Here is a 16,833-nt window from a genome sequence, read left to right on the forward strand (position 1 = left end):
AGTAAAGGAACTTGACATAATTCCTTGGGAGAGAGATAGCCCTCTTGAGTTGCTATCGATATTGTATTGTCATTTGATATAGCAATATAGTTATCTTGTTTTATTCAGTGTATTTGAGATCCTAACATATTATAGGTAACTACCTATCTAATTTTATTTAAATAAAGTATTATAAAAATAGTGACTAAAAAAATTAATGACAAATATACTAAAAGCTAGAATATACTTACATTAGTGATTACAATGAATTAATACGTAGATTAGGCTAGCTAATATGTAGGTTGATTAGTGATATAGTCAATCTTAGTTGATCAGTGATACAATTAATCAAGATGTAAATTAATTGGTGAGAAGATGATTTTTATTTATTTTTAAAGTATTAAATTACACGTCAATTTTGAATTTATGATATTTTAAAAAGATGTATGTTCTGTATAGGAAAATTTCTAGTGCTACCGTAGTAGGGGAGATTTTCATACTACTCTCATTCACATTATACATGTATAATCTTATTTTAGAAATAAAATAAAGTGGATCCCACATAATCTTAAAATAAAAAAAAAATCGACGTACTATTTTTCTCTCTCATTGCTCACTCTTAAAAGGATAAAACTTGGTTAAAAGGAGCAACTTTGTCCGTATTAAATATTTGACAACTAAGAGAGATAAATACAAAAATAAAATTTTATTTTAAAATATAATGAATTGTCAAATAATCCATGACGACCTCTTAATAAACATTCTCTCTCATGATGTGCCACTCTCTCTCTTTCGAATACATTATATATCCTTTATTCTTATTTATACTTTACAGAAAATGCTTTTTTTCTTCTTTTGTTTTTTCTTCTTTCATTTCTTCATATTCTATTATTTTAACTTAAATATTTTTACAACAACTTCTCGTTTCTCTCTACATCTCGGTTCATTTGCAGATTTTTCTTTCTTCGAACTAAATTTGTTCGTTCTTTTCCTTTAAATAATATTTGTAGTTCAAAGTTCGTTATTGTTTAGAAATTTATTTTAAAATAATTAAATAATTATTTTTTCTTATGTAACGGATATTATAATTTGGTTTTCTTAGTTTTAGTTATCCATTTTCATATGTCATTTTATTTTTAACTTGTCCTATTTAATTAATATTATAGTTAGATTTTATTTGTTAACCATTAATATATATATATTAACTTTATTTTAAAATAATTAAATATTTTTTGTTTAATTTGAAATATTATAAATTAAATTTTATTTGTTATCTATCTGCGGAAATTGTAAGTATCATTGTATAAAAACAAAAATATAAAAATTAGATATCTTTTTAGTAAAAAAAAAAAAGGATATTTAACAAAACTATAATCTTTTTGAGGGGAGAAAAATCTACCAATAAAAATGGGGTTCACTTTATTTTATTAAAAGTATAAATAAGAATGGATGAGAGATTTGTAAAAAAAAATATATATATAGAAATCTGCCCTGGTACCTAAGGAATTTATATGTTGGTTTATGATACAATTAATCAAGATGTAATCTTTTTTTTCTTTTGAGAAAAATCAAGATGTAAATTAATTGATGAGATGATAATTTTTGTTTATTTATTTTTAGAATATTACATTACACTCGAAATTAACTGAAATTTTATCTTTGTAAGATCGTCAATATTGTACCGAGGGTGTTTTCAGAGTATACCGAATCAGTATAGCTATCCTTCTTCTGACGCAGCAATGCAATTTCACAATCAATATCGAAATGAAGCACTAAATAATTAATTTCTTCTTTTCTTGGTGCTTGTCGATGTAGAATCATGTACCATTCATTGAATATAAAATTCGGAAAATTCCTGTAGTAGTATAAGGGTTGTCTCGGTTATTGGCTTCGGGCTAGAAACGGAAGATTGGGTAAAATGTGAATCCTATTGGTTGGTTTATAATAATTCAGGAAGCAGATTCTCATAGTTCCAAAATTTAATTAAATTAGACTTCAAGTCTGAATTTTGAATTTATGACTTTTTAAGAGGAAGTATGTTTTGTTGTGCTGCTCACGTTGGGAATTAATCAATAATATAGATTCTTTTTTTAGTACAACAAGTAAGGATGGGGATTCAGACTCACGACGTACGTGTCAATTACCACTGAGATAAATTTATGTTAGCCAATAATATAGTTAGTTAATATATAGGCTAAAAAATGATTATGGGGAAAAATCCTATACTTTCAACTTTTATTCATTTTGATTTCTGTATTTTGAAAACGTATATTTTTATCATTATAGTTTCAACTTTTGTTCGTTTCAGTTTCTATAGTTTCAAAATGTTCGTTGTCCCTGCACTTTGAAAATTTTATTGTTTTGGTCTCTTTATTTTTATTTTTATCTTATTTATTTCAAATAGAAATTTTATCATGACATTTTACTCAAATTTCTCAAAATGTAGTTATAAATTTGTATGTTTCATTGTACATAAAATTTGTGTTAAAAATTTTGTAAAAAGAATCAAAATGGTCACTTTTTTATCGTATTAAAAAACATACATTTTGAAACTACAAGACTAAAGTATATGGACCAAAACAACCCGTAGATCTTTTTTTTTTTTTTTTTTTGAGGCACACTAGTAGATCAAATTAAAATAACATCTAAACCTATTTAAAATATAAATTAATTAAAAAAAGGTCAGAGATGCAGTGAAATTAAGTGTTATAATTTTGATTTGAATCTACGACATAAGATGAACCATGTGACAATTATTAAAAGAAATCACTATTTTAAAAAGAAATTAGAGAAAACATACATTATTTTAAAATTGAAGGCTTCTGTATTCTATTCATGAGACTAACAATTATTTTATATTGGAATATTATAATATGCTGTAGGGCAATGTTTGTTTTTGGATGTAGTAATTGGAAAACCAAAACTTAATCTATTTTGTATGTATTGAAGGATGGAACCATTGGATTGGAGAGATTTTTGCGTGTTTCTTTAATGTAACGTGGGTGGTTCTACTTCTACCACATACTTATTTTAAACTATAAGTTAATCCCTCCCCGCCTCTAATGTTTGTATTTAATAGGTAATCTTCAATATTTGAGTTCTTCGTTCCGGTTTATCCAGAGTCGATAGAACTCGTAAAAAACTCTTGAGTACGCTATCATATAATATGTAGGAAAAGATTTATTTGATCTGAAAGGTTTGTAATCAGTATTTTTTAGTCACCGAAAAATAGTGACTAAAAAGCACTTATTCAAATTCAATAAATAAATTTTTTAACTGTATTTAGATTTTTCTATTATTTTATTAAAATTCATATTTTTCATCTCTCTTTTACTTTTTCTTTTACCTTTTTTCAAAACTCATTTGCGGTTTCTCCTCCCCTTCTCCCCCCTAAAATCTCTTACTTTTCAATCCAATCTAAGTTACGGTATGACAATCTTTTTATTTTTCTTTTATGGTTTTTTTCCTCATCTTTAAAATGAAATACTATATATATTTTCAATGTGAGAAACATATCAGCAAGTTCGAACAATGGAGAATAAACAACGATTAATTTTGAATAAGTGAATTAGTTTTTTAGTTCTCTTTATTTTTTTAATATTTTTTTTTGTCAATATTTTCATTATTTTTTTCTTCTCTTAAATATTTTCATAAAATAATAGAAAGATTGAGGAGATATGGATGAGACATAGATTTTAATAAAATAATAGAAAAATCTGAAAGCTAACATATGTCAATTTACTATTGGATCATGTCACAATCAGCAGCAACGTGATCCTGAATCTTCGGAAGACAAGTTTTTTTTTCCAAAACTTATTAGCATAAATTTGAAAGTTCAAGTACTAAATTTGTAATTTATGAGTTTAAATCTAATTTTACTTCACATTTAAATTTATTTTATTTTAAAATATACATTTCAGTTTCGAGAATACTTCTCTACTAACTACTAATACGACCACTAAATTTTTAATACGTAGAAGAGATGAATGTAAGGAGGGAGAGAGATGAGTGATTTTTTTCAAGAAAAATAAAATTGTGGACAAACTTTATTAAACTTATCTTTTTTTAGTACCACAAGTGGAGATGAAGAATTGGAACGCATAACCTCTTGGTTATAAATAGATGTCAATTACCGCTAAACTAAGACATAACAACTGAACCTACAAAATCTTAGCCGAAGTTATATATTAATGCTCATGGACTAAGAGTAAGACATTATTTTAAAATTGATTAGCTAAGATGAAATAAGATTGAATTAAATACTTGTCATTGTCACATGTGTTGCATTAGTGGAAAAGGGAGATCCAGCCCAATCTCATCTAGAAGTCCATCTTTGATTCTTGAAAAATATTACGATATGTGGGGCTCCTTAATAGATAAAGCTTTTAATGTAAACTGTCAGTTTCTTGATTTGTAGAGTACTTCATTGAAAAGAAAAGAAAAAAAAAAAAACTTTATAGTTTATACTTGTCAAATGATGGGGATGAACCTCAAATAGAAGATCATTTAATTTAGTCCATTACGTTTTCAATTGTCTAAATTATGTTAATTTGACGGGAATGATGGTATAGTGAGTAATTTTGAAAAAAAAAAAGATTTAAGTATAATTAATTTTTTAAAATTATCATTCAAGTGATACTTTAAAAATTAAATTAACCTGATTTAAAACATCATAATATCAATTTTTTTAATTTACCAAAAACAATCCGTAGAAATGGGAGTGGTTTTGTCAATGGCAAAAGTGATTTTAGTCATTGTCAAAATCACTCTCAAACACACCTCTAGTCCTCCAGAAGTTTATATCTTCACCTTTTGTAGAAGAGTTTCGAATGGACTAACAAGTGCAGCACAACAACTCGATCAAGTGATCGTGACAGATAAATATTGGATGGAAAGATTCTCATTGAAATTAAACACCTCTATGAACTGGAGTTAAATGAAACTACGGTTTTTCTCTTTCCAAGTGGTTGATGACATTTGTGGATGTTTGTTTATTTTGCTTGTCCTTGTATTCTCTTGTATCAGTTGTTTTTTATATTTATCTTTTTAAGTTAATAATTTATTTGACTTAGACATCAAAATATATTAAACTCATTTACCGTGTGTGCGGTGTTCTTCGAAACATCACCATTAGAACTTGAATCCAAATCCTACCTCGATACTTGAGTTTCTAAAACTTTGCACCTCAAACTCAAGTTTTTATGACTTAGGGTTTTAAAATGTTAAATTTGCACTACAAACTTATTTTATTTAATTCACATATTTATTGAGTAATAATTGGTTGGTGGCTGATGTTTCTACGTGGCAAAATGACATTTTTGCCAAGCCTAAGAAAATAGCCCACCCAACAGACTTCATTTAGCTACCCCCACTAAGAGGCTACTTTTTAATAAATATTATAAAACACTGCCTAATATATTATTAATCAGGGGCCTTTACGTGAGCATAGTGATTTAATCTAAATCATTTAAATTTATTGAGGTAAATCAGCACAAATGTAATGACATGTATATTAGCAATAAAATTCATATTAAATATATAAATAATATAAAAATAGTATATCAATGTAGTATATCAGTCATATATTTTATATTGATATATCATTGATGATCATCAATGATATAAACATACTTTATATTGGTGTATTATTGATAAACTTTATCAATAATATGTCGATGATATATTTTATATTAGTATATTAATGAAACCTTTAACAATGATACATGAATGATATATTAATTGATAATCTTTATTATGATATATCAGGAATATTCTATATTAATTATTAAATACTGGTATATACAATATACCAGAGAAAATTTTCATAAATTATTTTTATCTGCGACAAATTTATAAATATCAACCAATTTTACCATCCATTATATTTTTTCTATTAATTATTTAATAAAGTTAAATATTACAAAAATAACATATCGAGGAAAGTTTAACTTTAAAAAAATTATGGCTTTTTCTATAAACTTGCTTTTGATTGATTAAGACATGTATCTTCACTCAAAATAAAAATAATAAGCTTTCTATTTAAATAGCTTTATCTCTTTTATATAAAAACAATGTTTCTTTTCTTTTTCCTCTTTTAAAACAAAAAATTTATAAAGAATAGAAATCTAGATAAATTGCAGCGTTCAAATGAGTTCATGGCCACGAGGTTTGTTTTTATTAGCGATTAGAGCTTTTCTCTCTACTTTCAAAAAGTTTTAATATACGGTAGGTTGAAAATTCTAGTATTAGTCTAAACCGATCAGATTATTTGTGAGACAACTATAACTCATATTCAGAAACAACGTAATTTTGTCTATTATCTAACGTCTTACATTTAGTGATGTTTTACTCCCACTATCACTCAGCGAGATAGATGGAGTCCAATTGAAAGTTATTTTCATAACTAAGTTACAATTCTTTTTCTTTTTTAGATTTGATGCATGCTTATATTTGTTCTTGTTTTGATTTGTTGTTATCTTTTTTTCGTGATCTTGCTGCATTTTTCTTGTCGGTTCTGTTTGCTCTTGTTGTGCTTTGACCTCAAGACGTGAGATTTACTTTTTCCTTTATAATATACCTCACCCTAAAAAAAAATAATAATAAAATAAAAATTCTCCTTTTATTATATAGCTTTTTCTTCTTTTTTATATATATACATATACATACATATTTTGTATGATGAATCATTTACTTTAAAATATTTTTAAAATTTACAAGTTTATTAGTCGCAAAATTCAATATTTTGTCTAATGAACTTATGAATTCGAAAAAAAAGTCATTCAACTCAGACATTTATTAGATACAAAATTAAAAATTTATTAGTAAAATTTAATTATATATATATACATATACACGCTTAAGAATCTCACTGCATAGGTTTATAATAGATATGAGCTACTCAAAATGCTTAAACGAACATTCGATCCCACGATCTTAAGAGGCATGTAACGTGTATATTTTTTGAAAAGGAAAATTTATTTTGGTGTATTATATTGTGGGCCCATCCCCATGGGGAAATGGGGCGCATGAAGGGGGTGATACAGCTGCGTCACACCGTAAATAACCCCTCTAGTATATTTTCCAATTCCGGGACTTCCGACCATTCCGGAGCCAACAGCCACCGCACTGCCGGTGCCATGCTCTGAATTCAAATTGTCCGATCGCCAAATTTGAAGAATCAGCCGCACCCCACAACAAACGGTACTCTCCGGCGACCTCCCATTTTTCTTCTACTTTCACCGCATTTTCCCCATTCAACAACCTCAACTTTTTACTCTTTTGCCATTTCTTGTTTCTGCTCACTTTCCAGCTCTGAATCGTCCACTGTCTTTTACCATTGACGCCTCTCAATCCTCTGTGGAGCCGGAGAATTCCTAGCTATTTCGTTTCTCCTTTTCTTCCCTTCCCATGGCCGCTACCGGAGCTTGTGTTTTCCATGGCGCGATATTTTGGCGTCTCCGGCGGAGTAGGATGTCGTCCGGCGAGAGTTTCAAATCCGGTTCGATCCCCACTACTCGGCGACTTGCTGTGTCTACTACTTCCATGGACCAAGTTGCTTCGACATCCGCGCCGGAGACTACTTCCAGTGATTTGTTTCGTAATGGCCGGTTCGAGAAGAATCTCGAACATGCTACGACAGCGATCGTTGGAGTTGAAGACGGAAGTCGGGAAGATACGGAGGTGCGGCGGAGCTTGAAGGACTATTTCGAACAATCCGCTGAATTAATCAGATCGGGCGGAGGGGCGCCTCGCTGGTTCTCCCCGCTGGAGTGCGGTTCGCGCATGAATAATTCTCCGCTACTTCTTTTTTTGCCTGGTTGGTATTAGCTTTTTGAATCACGCGCCAAATCCACTGCTCGTTTTTTAGAATCACAATTTGTTCTCTGCGAAAATTTAAAATAGAAAAAGAGTTAAGAGCGCATCACTGATTTCTTCCTCACCCACTCTGTGGATCATCTGGCCTTTTGAATTCGTTGCGTGTGCACCTTCGCTTTTCTTAATATAATTGCTATTGATTATCATGCGATCGCTTTTGTTGGGGCGATGATTTGAATCTGCAGGAATTGATGGGGTTGGACTTGGACTTATCAAGCATCATGACGGACTCGGGAAGTATGTATCGGCTCGTAATTGAGTGCGAAATTATTTCCAACTTTTGTTTTCTTATCTTTCAATTTGATCAAGATTGGATTAAAAATTTACTTTGACGGAAACATTTAGCAGCGGCTAATTTTTCGATGGTTTATTTGCATTCAATCAAGGATTTTCGACGTGTGGTGCTTGCATATTCCGGTCAGGGATCGAACGCCATTTACAGGTTATTATCAACTCGCTTAGTGTATAATGAGGCATTTGGATTTTCATTTTTCCCTGACAAAATTATAGGTGGGATAGGAGAATTTAGATCCATGGTTATCTAAATTAACTTTACCAGTTGAGACTACAATGATTCTCACTAAATGATGGATCTATCCATTTAAAAAAATCATCATTTTTTTCGGGACTGATGATTCTAATTGAGGTGTCTCAACTAAGGTAGACTGAGTGATCAATTTCTGTAATATTTGCGGCTTAAATACCTTGAAGTCTCTGAGTTAAATAACCCAATGCAGAATTACTGAAGTTGGTCGAAAAAAAAGTAAAAGATGAGCACCATCATTCACCAAAGAGACCAATATATCTTGTCGGAGAATCCTTGGGAGCTTGCCTTGCTCTGTCTGTTGCTGCTCGCAATCCAGATATTGACATTGTCTTGATTTTGTCTAATCCAGGTAAGCTATGATTGCAGACTGAAGTTGAACTTTGATTTTATTTCTCAAAAATAGTAGATGATTACTAAATTTTGGATGTTCTGAACACCTAAAATGAACTCAGTTCTTAAAAGCGAACTGCACAATAATTTTGGTGAGGTGATGAATGGGAAGGGATGAGTGTACGTGAAAAATCAAGATGTGACCATGTACTGGGGGTGAAATTTGTGAAATTTTTTGTTTGGTGGAATTTGATGCATGATGCAAATAAACATATTTATTTAATTTGCGTGCCTTTCAGACTTCAATTAACGTTTTTGGGCAATATATGTATGCAATCTCTTCTCTACTGAATAATGCTTTTTGATCTTCCCCTGGCAGCTACTTGTTTCAGCAAGTCACCATTACAAGCTGTTATATCTTTGTTGGAATTCATGCCAGAATCATTGCAAGTTAGCCTCCCTTACATACTGAATTTACTGAAAGGTTTTCTTTCCTTGTGATTCACATTCTATTTTGTGTACTTGTTGGTTGAAATACATTCTTCATTTTCACTTGGTAAGTTGAATTTTTTTTCCAAGATAGTATTTAAAGATTCTCAATTCATAATGGGACGATCATTAAGTTCGGGGCTTTGGTAGCGACACTCTTTTCTTTTAGCATGACAGACCTAGGTAATTGATAATTTGGGCCTTGTTGACTTTTGAGCGCATTCTTAAACTCTTGAATCCTATTAAGCACTTAGGTGACTTTTTGTCACCCTGAAGCCTCTTTAATTGTTTGGTCCCATCCCATCGCCATCCAGTTGTAATACTCAAAACCATGAAGATTTTCTTTTGCTAATACTGAGTTCCTGCCAACCAGTGTTGTCCAGGCTGTCAACAAAGTTTCATATTTCAACTCCATTGTTATTATCTGTATTGTGCATGGCCTCTCCAATCTGTGGGAGCATTCTTCTTATATCACAAGTTGTAAAGACACAAGAAGTTCGTTTCATTGTAAATTCAATAGTTTGCCTTTAAAAGCTTAGACTGCTGTTTTGCACTCAAATGGATGGACAAATTTCTTTGTACTTGATTGAAAATTGTAATCTGAACCATACTTTTCTTGCAACCCATTTCAATATTTTGGCATTAAAGAATGAACTGAAAAGACTAAACTTAATATGATATTAGATTGAAAGATTTCAAAGTACAAATTCCTATACTGTAGCTTTTGGACCTAGTGGTAATTATGAACTGAAGAACCATGTTTAATTATTGGTATTTCATCATGATTTTTTTACTTCATAAAATAAGTGATGGCAAGGTGTTTTTTAGGTGGTTCTTCTAGGCTGCCAATCGCTAGTGTGGAAGACGTATTGCAACAAATAGGTGGTGCATTATCACAGGATTTTGCTGCATTGTCTTCTAACCTCCCTGTAAGATAAGAACTCTATAACCTGTGTACTCAAAACCAAATAAGATAAAAGAGTGTTTCTCAACGTAATGTCTCCATAAATTCTTATGAAGAATGTTGCCTTGTAACTGGGATTTCTTTACACAACGATGCTCACGTTAGTTTTTCTTATCCTGTGCTGATCTTATGAGATTTAATTAATGAGCGAGGTTACAGGTTCTTGCTGATATTTTACCAATAGAAACGCTCATCTGGAAGTTGCAGATGTTGAAATCTGCTTCTGCAGATTCCAACTCACGGCTTCATGCTGTAAAAGCAGAGACTCTGATACTCTGCAGGTATATATCTTAAGTCCAAATCCTTTTATTAAATAACATTAACGATGGGAACTCTGCTCTGTTTCGTTGTAGCTTCTGTCGACCCTCCCCTTAACTTATTCTGTCCAGGACAGACAACCAACATAAGATCACATATTTCCTTCCATTCCGTTTATAGGCTGACATTGCTCCACAAATTTGTTTTAGTAGCTTCTGATAACGAATTCCAGTTCTCGTGTCATTTTCAAGTTTAACGCTCTAGAAGGAAGATAATTATCCATTAAAAAGGTGGAGCTTTGTATTAGAAATCAATTAACAATGTACTTTTGTTTTTAAAGATGATAGAATTTTGTACATGACTTCCTAAAAGAAGTTTTTCTCATGAAGTCCTAAGTGCCACCAACCCTAAGAATAATCTATTTTAATGTTTCTTGGGCTATGGTTGACATTAATATAATCCTGAATCATTCTTAGCCTCTGAAGAATCTATGCGGGGTGCTTGCAAGTATGCATTGCATTATCTGTCTAAGATTTATAATTGTTTTAGATCCTGAAGTGTATTGTTTTTACAGTGGCAGAGATCAGTTGCTACCCAGTATAGAGGAAGGTGGGAGACTTCGTCAATTTTTGCCGAAATGTGAGGTCCGAAAATTTTCCAACAATGGCCATTTCCTTTTCTTGGTAAGAGACCATTTCCCTTGTAGGAATAAATGCTAAATTCTCAGCTTTAGATTGTTTTTCCTATTTTATCTTCCTACTGACGACAAAGCAATTGAAGCCAGTAATGGCCTACCGAAACAAGGGTGATTACAAATATGAATAATCATGGTATTACAGTTCACTGTATTTCTTTACTGCAGTAAAGGAGAAGAAAAGAGACTTTTGTTTCATATATGTGGAGGAGAAAGATATTGTTTTCATTTCATTGAGGTTGTTATAAACTTTGTTCTGCTAATGAATGCACGGCAGGAGGATGGTGTTGATTTGGCTGCAACAATTAAGGCTGCTAGTTTCTACCGCCGTTCGCAGTACCTGGACTACGTTTCAGATTTTGTCCCACCATCGCCTGCTGAATTCAGAAAAATATATGACGACTTCAGGTAATTACACTTTGGCACAAACTTGTACAAATAGTTTTCAGTTATTTTTTTCTATTCTCCTTGTTAATGATGAGAGAGCCAGTCTATTTTTATCGCTTACTGCCTATTTGAAAGATTGGGAATATTGCATTTGTTGATATTGAAAATTTTTATAGAAGAATTTATGGTGTTTCAGAATCTATTGATTGTCCTTTTAGTACTTAATTTGTGACAATTTTAGCAACCACCTTTCTGGTTTTGCTAGACTGCTTCGTTTGGCAACTAGTCCAGTGCTGCTTTCAACTCTAGAAGATGGGAAAATTACGAGGGGACTCGCAGGAATTCCTGAAGAAGGTCCTGTCCTGTTTGTTGGCTATCACATGCTGTTGGGATTAGAATTGGCTCCCTTGGTAGGCCAGTTCTTCGAAGAAAGGAACATTGTTCTACGAGGGATGGCACATCCTATGATGTTTGCAAAAGTGAAGGAAGGACGTTTACCTGAATTAGCATCATATGATGCATTCAGAATGATGGGTGCAGTTCCTGTCAATGCCAGGAACTTCTATAAACTTCTTTCTTCAAAGGCTCACGTCTTATTATATCCTGGAGGCATGCGCGAGGCTCTACACCGGAAGGTAAGAAAACCAATGAAAAGAAGGCATTGGTTCTTTCTTAAGTCTCATCACGAGCATCAAAATTTGGATGAGATTACCTTCAGTTTATTTATGAATATCAGGAAAACTGGACTATTTTATTGCATAGAAAAGTTGTTTGCATGTTTCATTAATGTGATTACCATATCTCAGAGCAGAACTGGGCTTTTATTCAAAATGCGACATAAATTTGTTTGAATATTTTTTCCTAGAAAGATCAAACTGTCTTCTTAGAATTACGGGAACTAAAATCTATTCTGTTATTTGACTCTCTTTCCATACAGGGGGAAGAGTATAGGCTATTCTGGCCCGAGCAATCAGAGTTTATTCGGATGGCTGCTAGGTTTGGAGCCAAAATTGTACCTTTTGGTGCTGTGGGAGAAGATGATATTGGTGAAGTAAGCTCCCATCCCCCCCCCCCCCCCTCCCTGGTCCTCTCTAGGCTTCTTTTGGCTCAAAGAGCTACAGAGTAGTTGATAACTTCATGTGTGTTGGCGTAGCGTACGTCTTGAAAGGTATTCGAGTGAAACACAGTGTTATATAAACACTTTTGAAAGAAAATTAGTTAAATGCTTCATCTCTGTTTTTGAAATTTCTCAGACCACATTTAATTACAAAAAAAATTTAAATAGCACTTCAATGGTTCAAAAGCATTTTTTACCATTTTTTCAAATTTCAAACATACGCTAGCAATTTAAAAAAATTACTTTTAGTGATCGATAAACACTTCAAAAGACAATCCAAACACGCTCTTATAGTGTTTGATCATCTGCATTTTGTGTTCTTGAGATGCTAAGTACATTTAATATTTTGCATCCTCCTATTCGTCCAATATTTTATCTCTTGGCGCTTGCTCAATTCTGTTCTCTAATGGAAAATTACTCATTTATCATCAGGTGGTTTTTGATTATGAAGACCAGATGAAAGTTCCGTTCTTTAGAAAACTAATAGAGGATCTAACCGGCGAAGCCATTAGGCTGAGGTTCTTTTACTTCTCGTCTTGAGAGTTATCTATTCCTAAACGCGTTATGACTTTTCTTGCCTACATATTTTGTCTGAATAGTCTCTGTTTTAACAGGGCTGACATGAGTGGGGAAGTTGCAAACCAAGATGTCCACCTCCCTGGAATTCTCCCCAAACTTCCAGGAAGATTTTATTATTACTTCGGAAAGCCATTCGAAACAGAAGGTATGTTTTCTGAAAGAACTTGTGCTCTTCTGATGTCGAAATTGTGATATACACCCCAATACTTAAATTGTTATATGTAAAAAGGGCGAAAAGAGGAACTACGAGACCGAGAGAACGCCCACAAACTATATCTTCAGGTGAAGGGTGAGGTTGAAAACTGTCTTGCATACTTGACGAATAAACGAGAAAGCGATCCTTACCGACAGTTATGGCCTCGTCTAGTTCATCAAGCTAAACATGGCTTCACATCTGAAATTCCTACTTTTGAGATCTGATTGTTTCATGCCAGAGAAGCCAGCTTAGAGATTTGTTGGTTTGTTCCCTTGGTGAAAAGCTCTGTTTTGATGCCAATTTTTGGATGTAATTTTATTCATATGCTGAAGTCATTGATGTGGAGACCTTGTACTCAGTGTTTGAAAAATCAGCAATGTGATTTCAATAAATAATTATGGTAGTTTTTTCTTGTTTTTTTTCAGTTCTATATGTTTCTTCTCTTATGTTTCATAGGCAGCTTTTTTCCTAGTGTGCTGTTTGGAAAATTATGTGCATTTTCAGATTTTCGCTTATTGTAAATTATTGAGTCAATGAAGATGTGCTTTTAGTGGTCAATAAATGGAGAGGAAAAAAAATGACCAAATTCATCTCTTAGTGCATATCTTTCCATTTGATCAAGGAAGAATTACTATACATATTTTTTTGACAAATGGCTTACACACTAAATTAAATATTAGTTTGATGAGAAAAAAAAAATATACATATATATATATATATATATATATATATATCCAAAATTCGAGTGGTGCCAAAGTTGAATCAGCTGCTCTCAATAACAAGAAGGGGAGAGTTACAGTAAAAAATAACATTCGTCACTTCTTTCTCTCATTCAAAATTGTGCCCGAGACTTTTATCTCGCATAGGTCCCCAGCTCTAAGTGGTAAAAGAGAAGAACAGAAAACAAATATCCAAATCAATTGATATAGATTCGAAGTCTTTGTAAATTCATGTGCTATTAAAGATTGCTTCTAAATATTGAAAAATTCGTTTAGTGGGTTTCAGATTAGATTTATGGTGTAAGGTCAAATTTGAAATCTACTATTTTTTTTTATTTTTTTCATTTATAAACATACGTAGTCTCTTTACTATCTCATAATTATGAATACTTATCAGAAAACTTTGAATCCTAAGTTAAATTCAATTTTAAAAAATTGGAATCTTTATTATCATGTTTTTTAATAAAAATCTCCCATTGATAGAGCTGAATAGTACAAAGTCACACCACATGATTGACAAGATACCTAGGAGATATTTTGGGCCTCCTTTCAGCCCAAAACCCACAATCCCTCCCTTTCCCAATTTCTACTCTCTTTCATCCATTGGAGAGAAAATATATCAATTAAAATTCCTTTTTGAAATAATATTTAGCATTAAAAAATTTACTGTTGGTTTATTCTATTTTCTCTTCCTTATATATATATATATATATATATATATATATAGCATTAAGTTTAAAATTTTAGCTCTGATGTAATGTATAAAATCATTTGCCTGGCCGGCAGCATATGACGTCATCACAAAGTTAGGTCGCCGGACAGGTAAGTTCTCGCCGGAATAAATTTCTCCGATCAAGTTTTTTGTTTGTTTTTGGCTTATTCAACGTGAAGGAATTATCTGGGGATCCCAAAACATCCATTTACACGACCCAAAAAAAGAGAACTAAAAGACAAACAAAATAAAGGCGAAAATTACACATATGGAGAGAGGGAAATGGATAAGAGGTCATAGAAACTTCGAAATATAACATATTATATATATGATTTCTCATATACAAATTTTGCCCTAACATTTCTCAACCTGAACCCCAAACAAAATGGCACGTGCCTTCCTATTCACATCACTCCCCTCCAAAAAAGAAAAAACTCCGGTCCGCCGCCGTGGAAACACCATAACCGTCAAAAAACAAAAAAGTCAGTCGCCGGAGAACGAGAGAGAAGAGAGAGATTTATAGGCGAAGAGTGAGATCGATGGTGACGTTTTCGACGGCGTCGGCGTTGGGGGAGAGAGCGTCTTCCGGCGTCGAGGCGGAGGAGAGGGCGGCGCGGTGGTGGTTCTGGTGGCCGAGCTGCCAATGCTCGTCGAGAAAAGAAGCCGCCATGGCCGGCGAGGCCGACGGCGGCGGCGGCGGCGGCGAGTTGAGGATATGGTGGGGAGGGAAGTGGAGGAGATCGGAGTGGAAGGGCTTGCGAGAGGCGGCTCTCTCGCGCTTGTGGGCGTTCTGGTGGCCGCCTAGTGCTTGGGAAGTGTAGAATTTGCGAGGGCAATAAAGGCATGGGAAAATGCGAGACGAAGAGTATTGGGATTGGGACTTTCTCGAAGGTTTTGGATCCGTTGTTGTTTGGCTCAGGAAGTCGTAAATGGCTGGGTCCGCCATTGATGAGACCTCAAACAAAAACCAGAGAAAATGAACAACAAGGAAGAAGAAGAAGAAGAAGAAGAAGAAGAAGAAGAAGTGGAGATATAAGAAAGAGAGCAAAAATAGAGATGGATAAAGTGGGGATATATATAAGAGTCCCAAAATTTAATTAACCTCTTGCTGATCAGTGATCACACAAAGAGGGAAGATTAAATTAAATATATTACTTTCTTTTCTGTTGGGACAATATTGCCCCTCCTACCTCCATTTGTGGGGTGTGTAATGACGTGGCTTATTAATTAAGTGATTTTTTGGGTAGAATATATTTTAAATATTAAGAAAAACTTTTTTTGGGAGTGCCATTGTTAAAGTCATTTGGGATAAAATTGAGAAAATTAATCCTGATTTTTGAAGTAATAATTGAGGGTGATTAAGAATCTCTTATAATTAAAAAAATAAATAAAACTAACTAGAGAGATTTAAGATATGTCGAGAAGGGTTAAAATTATTTTTTTCATTGTCAAAATTACTTTCATCTAAAATGAGTGATTTTTAAAGTACTAGCTTATTGAAAATGTCTTATAGTTATATCGGTGATTAAATCAATTTTGCATAATCAAAATTATACACAGTTATTCCCAATTATAAACATGGGTAAAAACACATTTAAAAGTTGTTTTTTTTTAATTAAAAAAAATCAATTTTAATGCAATTTGACATTGGTTACTTGAATTAAACAGACTAAAGAATCAGTTTTAATAAGAAAATATATATAACCAAAACGCATAAAAATTGTGTTTTTAACTGGAAGAAGAGAGTTGGTTTAAGGAAAAGTAATTTTTAAAAGAGGTTGCAATGTGAAAGTGTGTACCAAAGTAGTAATCCTGGGAAGGGCATGCAAGATAGCCAGGAAGGGATGGACGAAAAATTTTGGATAAAATGGGAAAACCCCATTATATTTGGGTTGTGTTATATGGGGTAGGATTCTACATGACATGTGGACAAATCCTTGAGCGCCACGAAAAGCTGTGGGTCCAATCCAAATCTGATAGGCTAAGG

At 32.7% G+C, this 16,833-nt stretch overlaps 1 protein-coding gene across 1 annotated transcript; it reads left to right on the forward strand.

Annotated features, from left to right (window-relative positions):
• Window positions 1–7,018: 7,018 nt before the first annotated feature.
• On the forward strand, window positions 7,019–13,839 carry LOC111023398 (phytyl ester synthase 2, chloroplastic). Its single transcript, XM_088127718.1, has 15 exons — window positions 7,019–7,179; window positions 7,289–7,795; window positions 8,040–8,091; window positions 8,241–8,296; window positions 8,592–8,750; window positions 9,111–9,215; window positions 10,049–10,149; window positions 10,344–10,465; window positions 11,017–11,125; window positions 11,414–11,544; window positions 11,789–12,158; window positions 12,461–12,574; window positions 13,073–13,158; window positions 13,255–13,364; window positions 13,449–13,839. Exons 2-15 carry the CDS (start codon window positions 7,387–7,389, stop codon window positions 13,637–13,639), a joined length of 2,115 nt encoding a protein of 704 aa, XP_087983844.1. The 5' UTR covers window positions 7,019–7,179; window positions 7,289–7,386; the 3' UTR covers window positions 13,640–13,839.
• The last annotated feature ends 2,994 nt before the right edge of the window (window positions 13,840–16,833 follow it).

The sequence above is a fragment of the Momordica charantia genome (genome assembly GCF_013281855.1).
Source record: "Momordica charantia cultivar OHB3-1 chromosome 8 unlocalized genomic scaffold, Mcharantia_2.0 BLBB01000008.1, whole genome shotgun sequence".
In the NCBI taxonomy this organism is placed as follows: Eukaryota; Viridiplantae; Streptophyta; class Magnoliopsida; order Cucurbitales; family Cucurbitaceae; genus Momordica; species Momordica charantia.

Coding starts and splice junctions, on each gene's coding strand:
- LOC111023398 (XM_088127718.1), top strand. CDS start 7,387: ATGGCCGCTACCGGAGCTTGTGTTTTCCATGGCGCGATATTTTGGCGT. Junction 10,150..10,343: donor CATTGTCTTCTAACCTCCCT/GTAAGATAAGAA, acceptor GCGAGGTTACAG/GTTCTTGCTGATATTTTACC. Junction 10,466..11,016: donor GAGACTCTGATACTCTGCAG/GTATATATCTTA, acceptor TTGTTTTTACAG/TGGCAGAGATCAGTTGCTAC.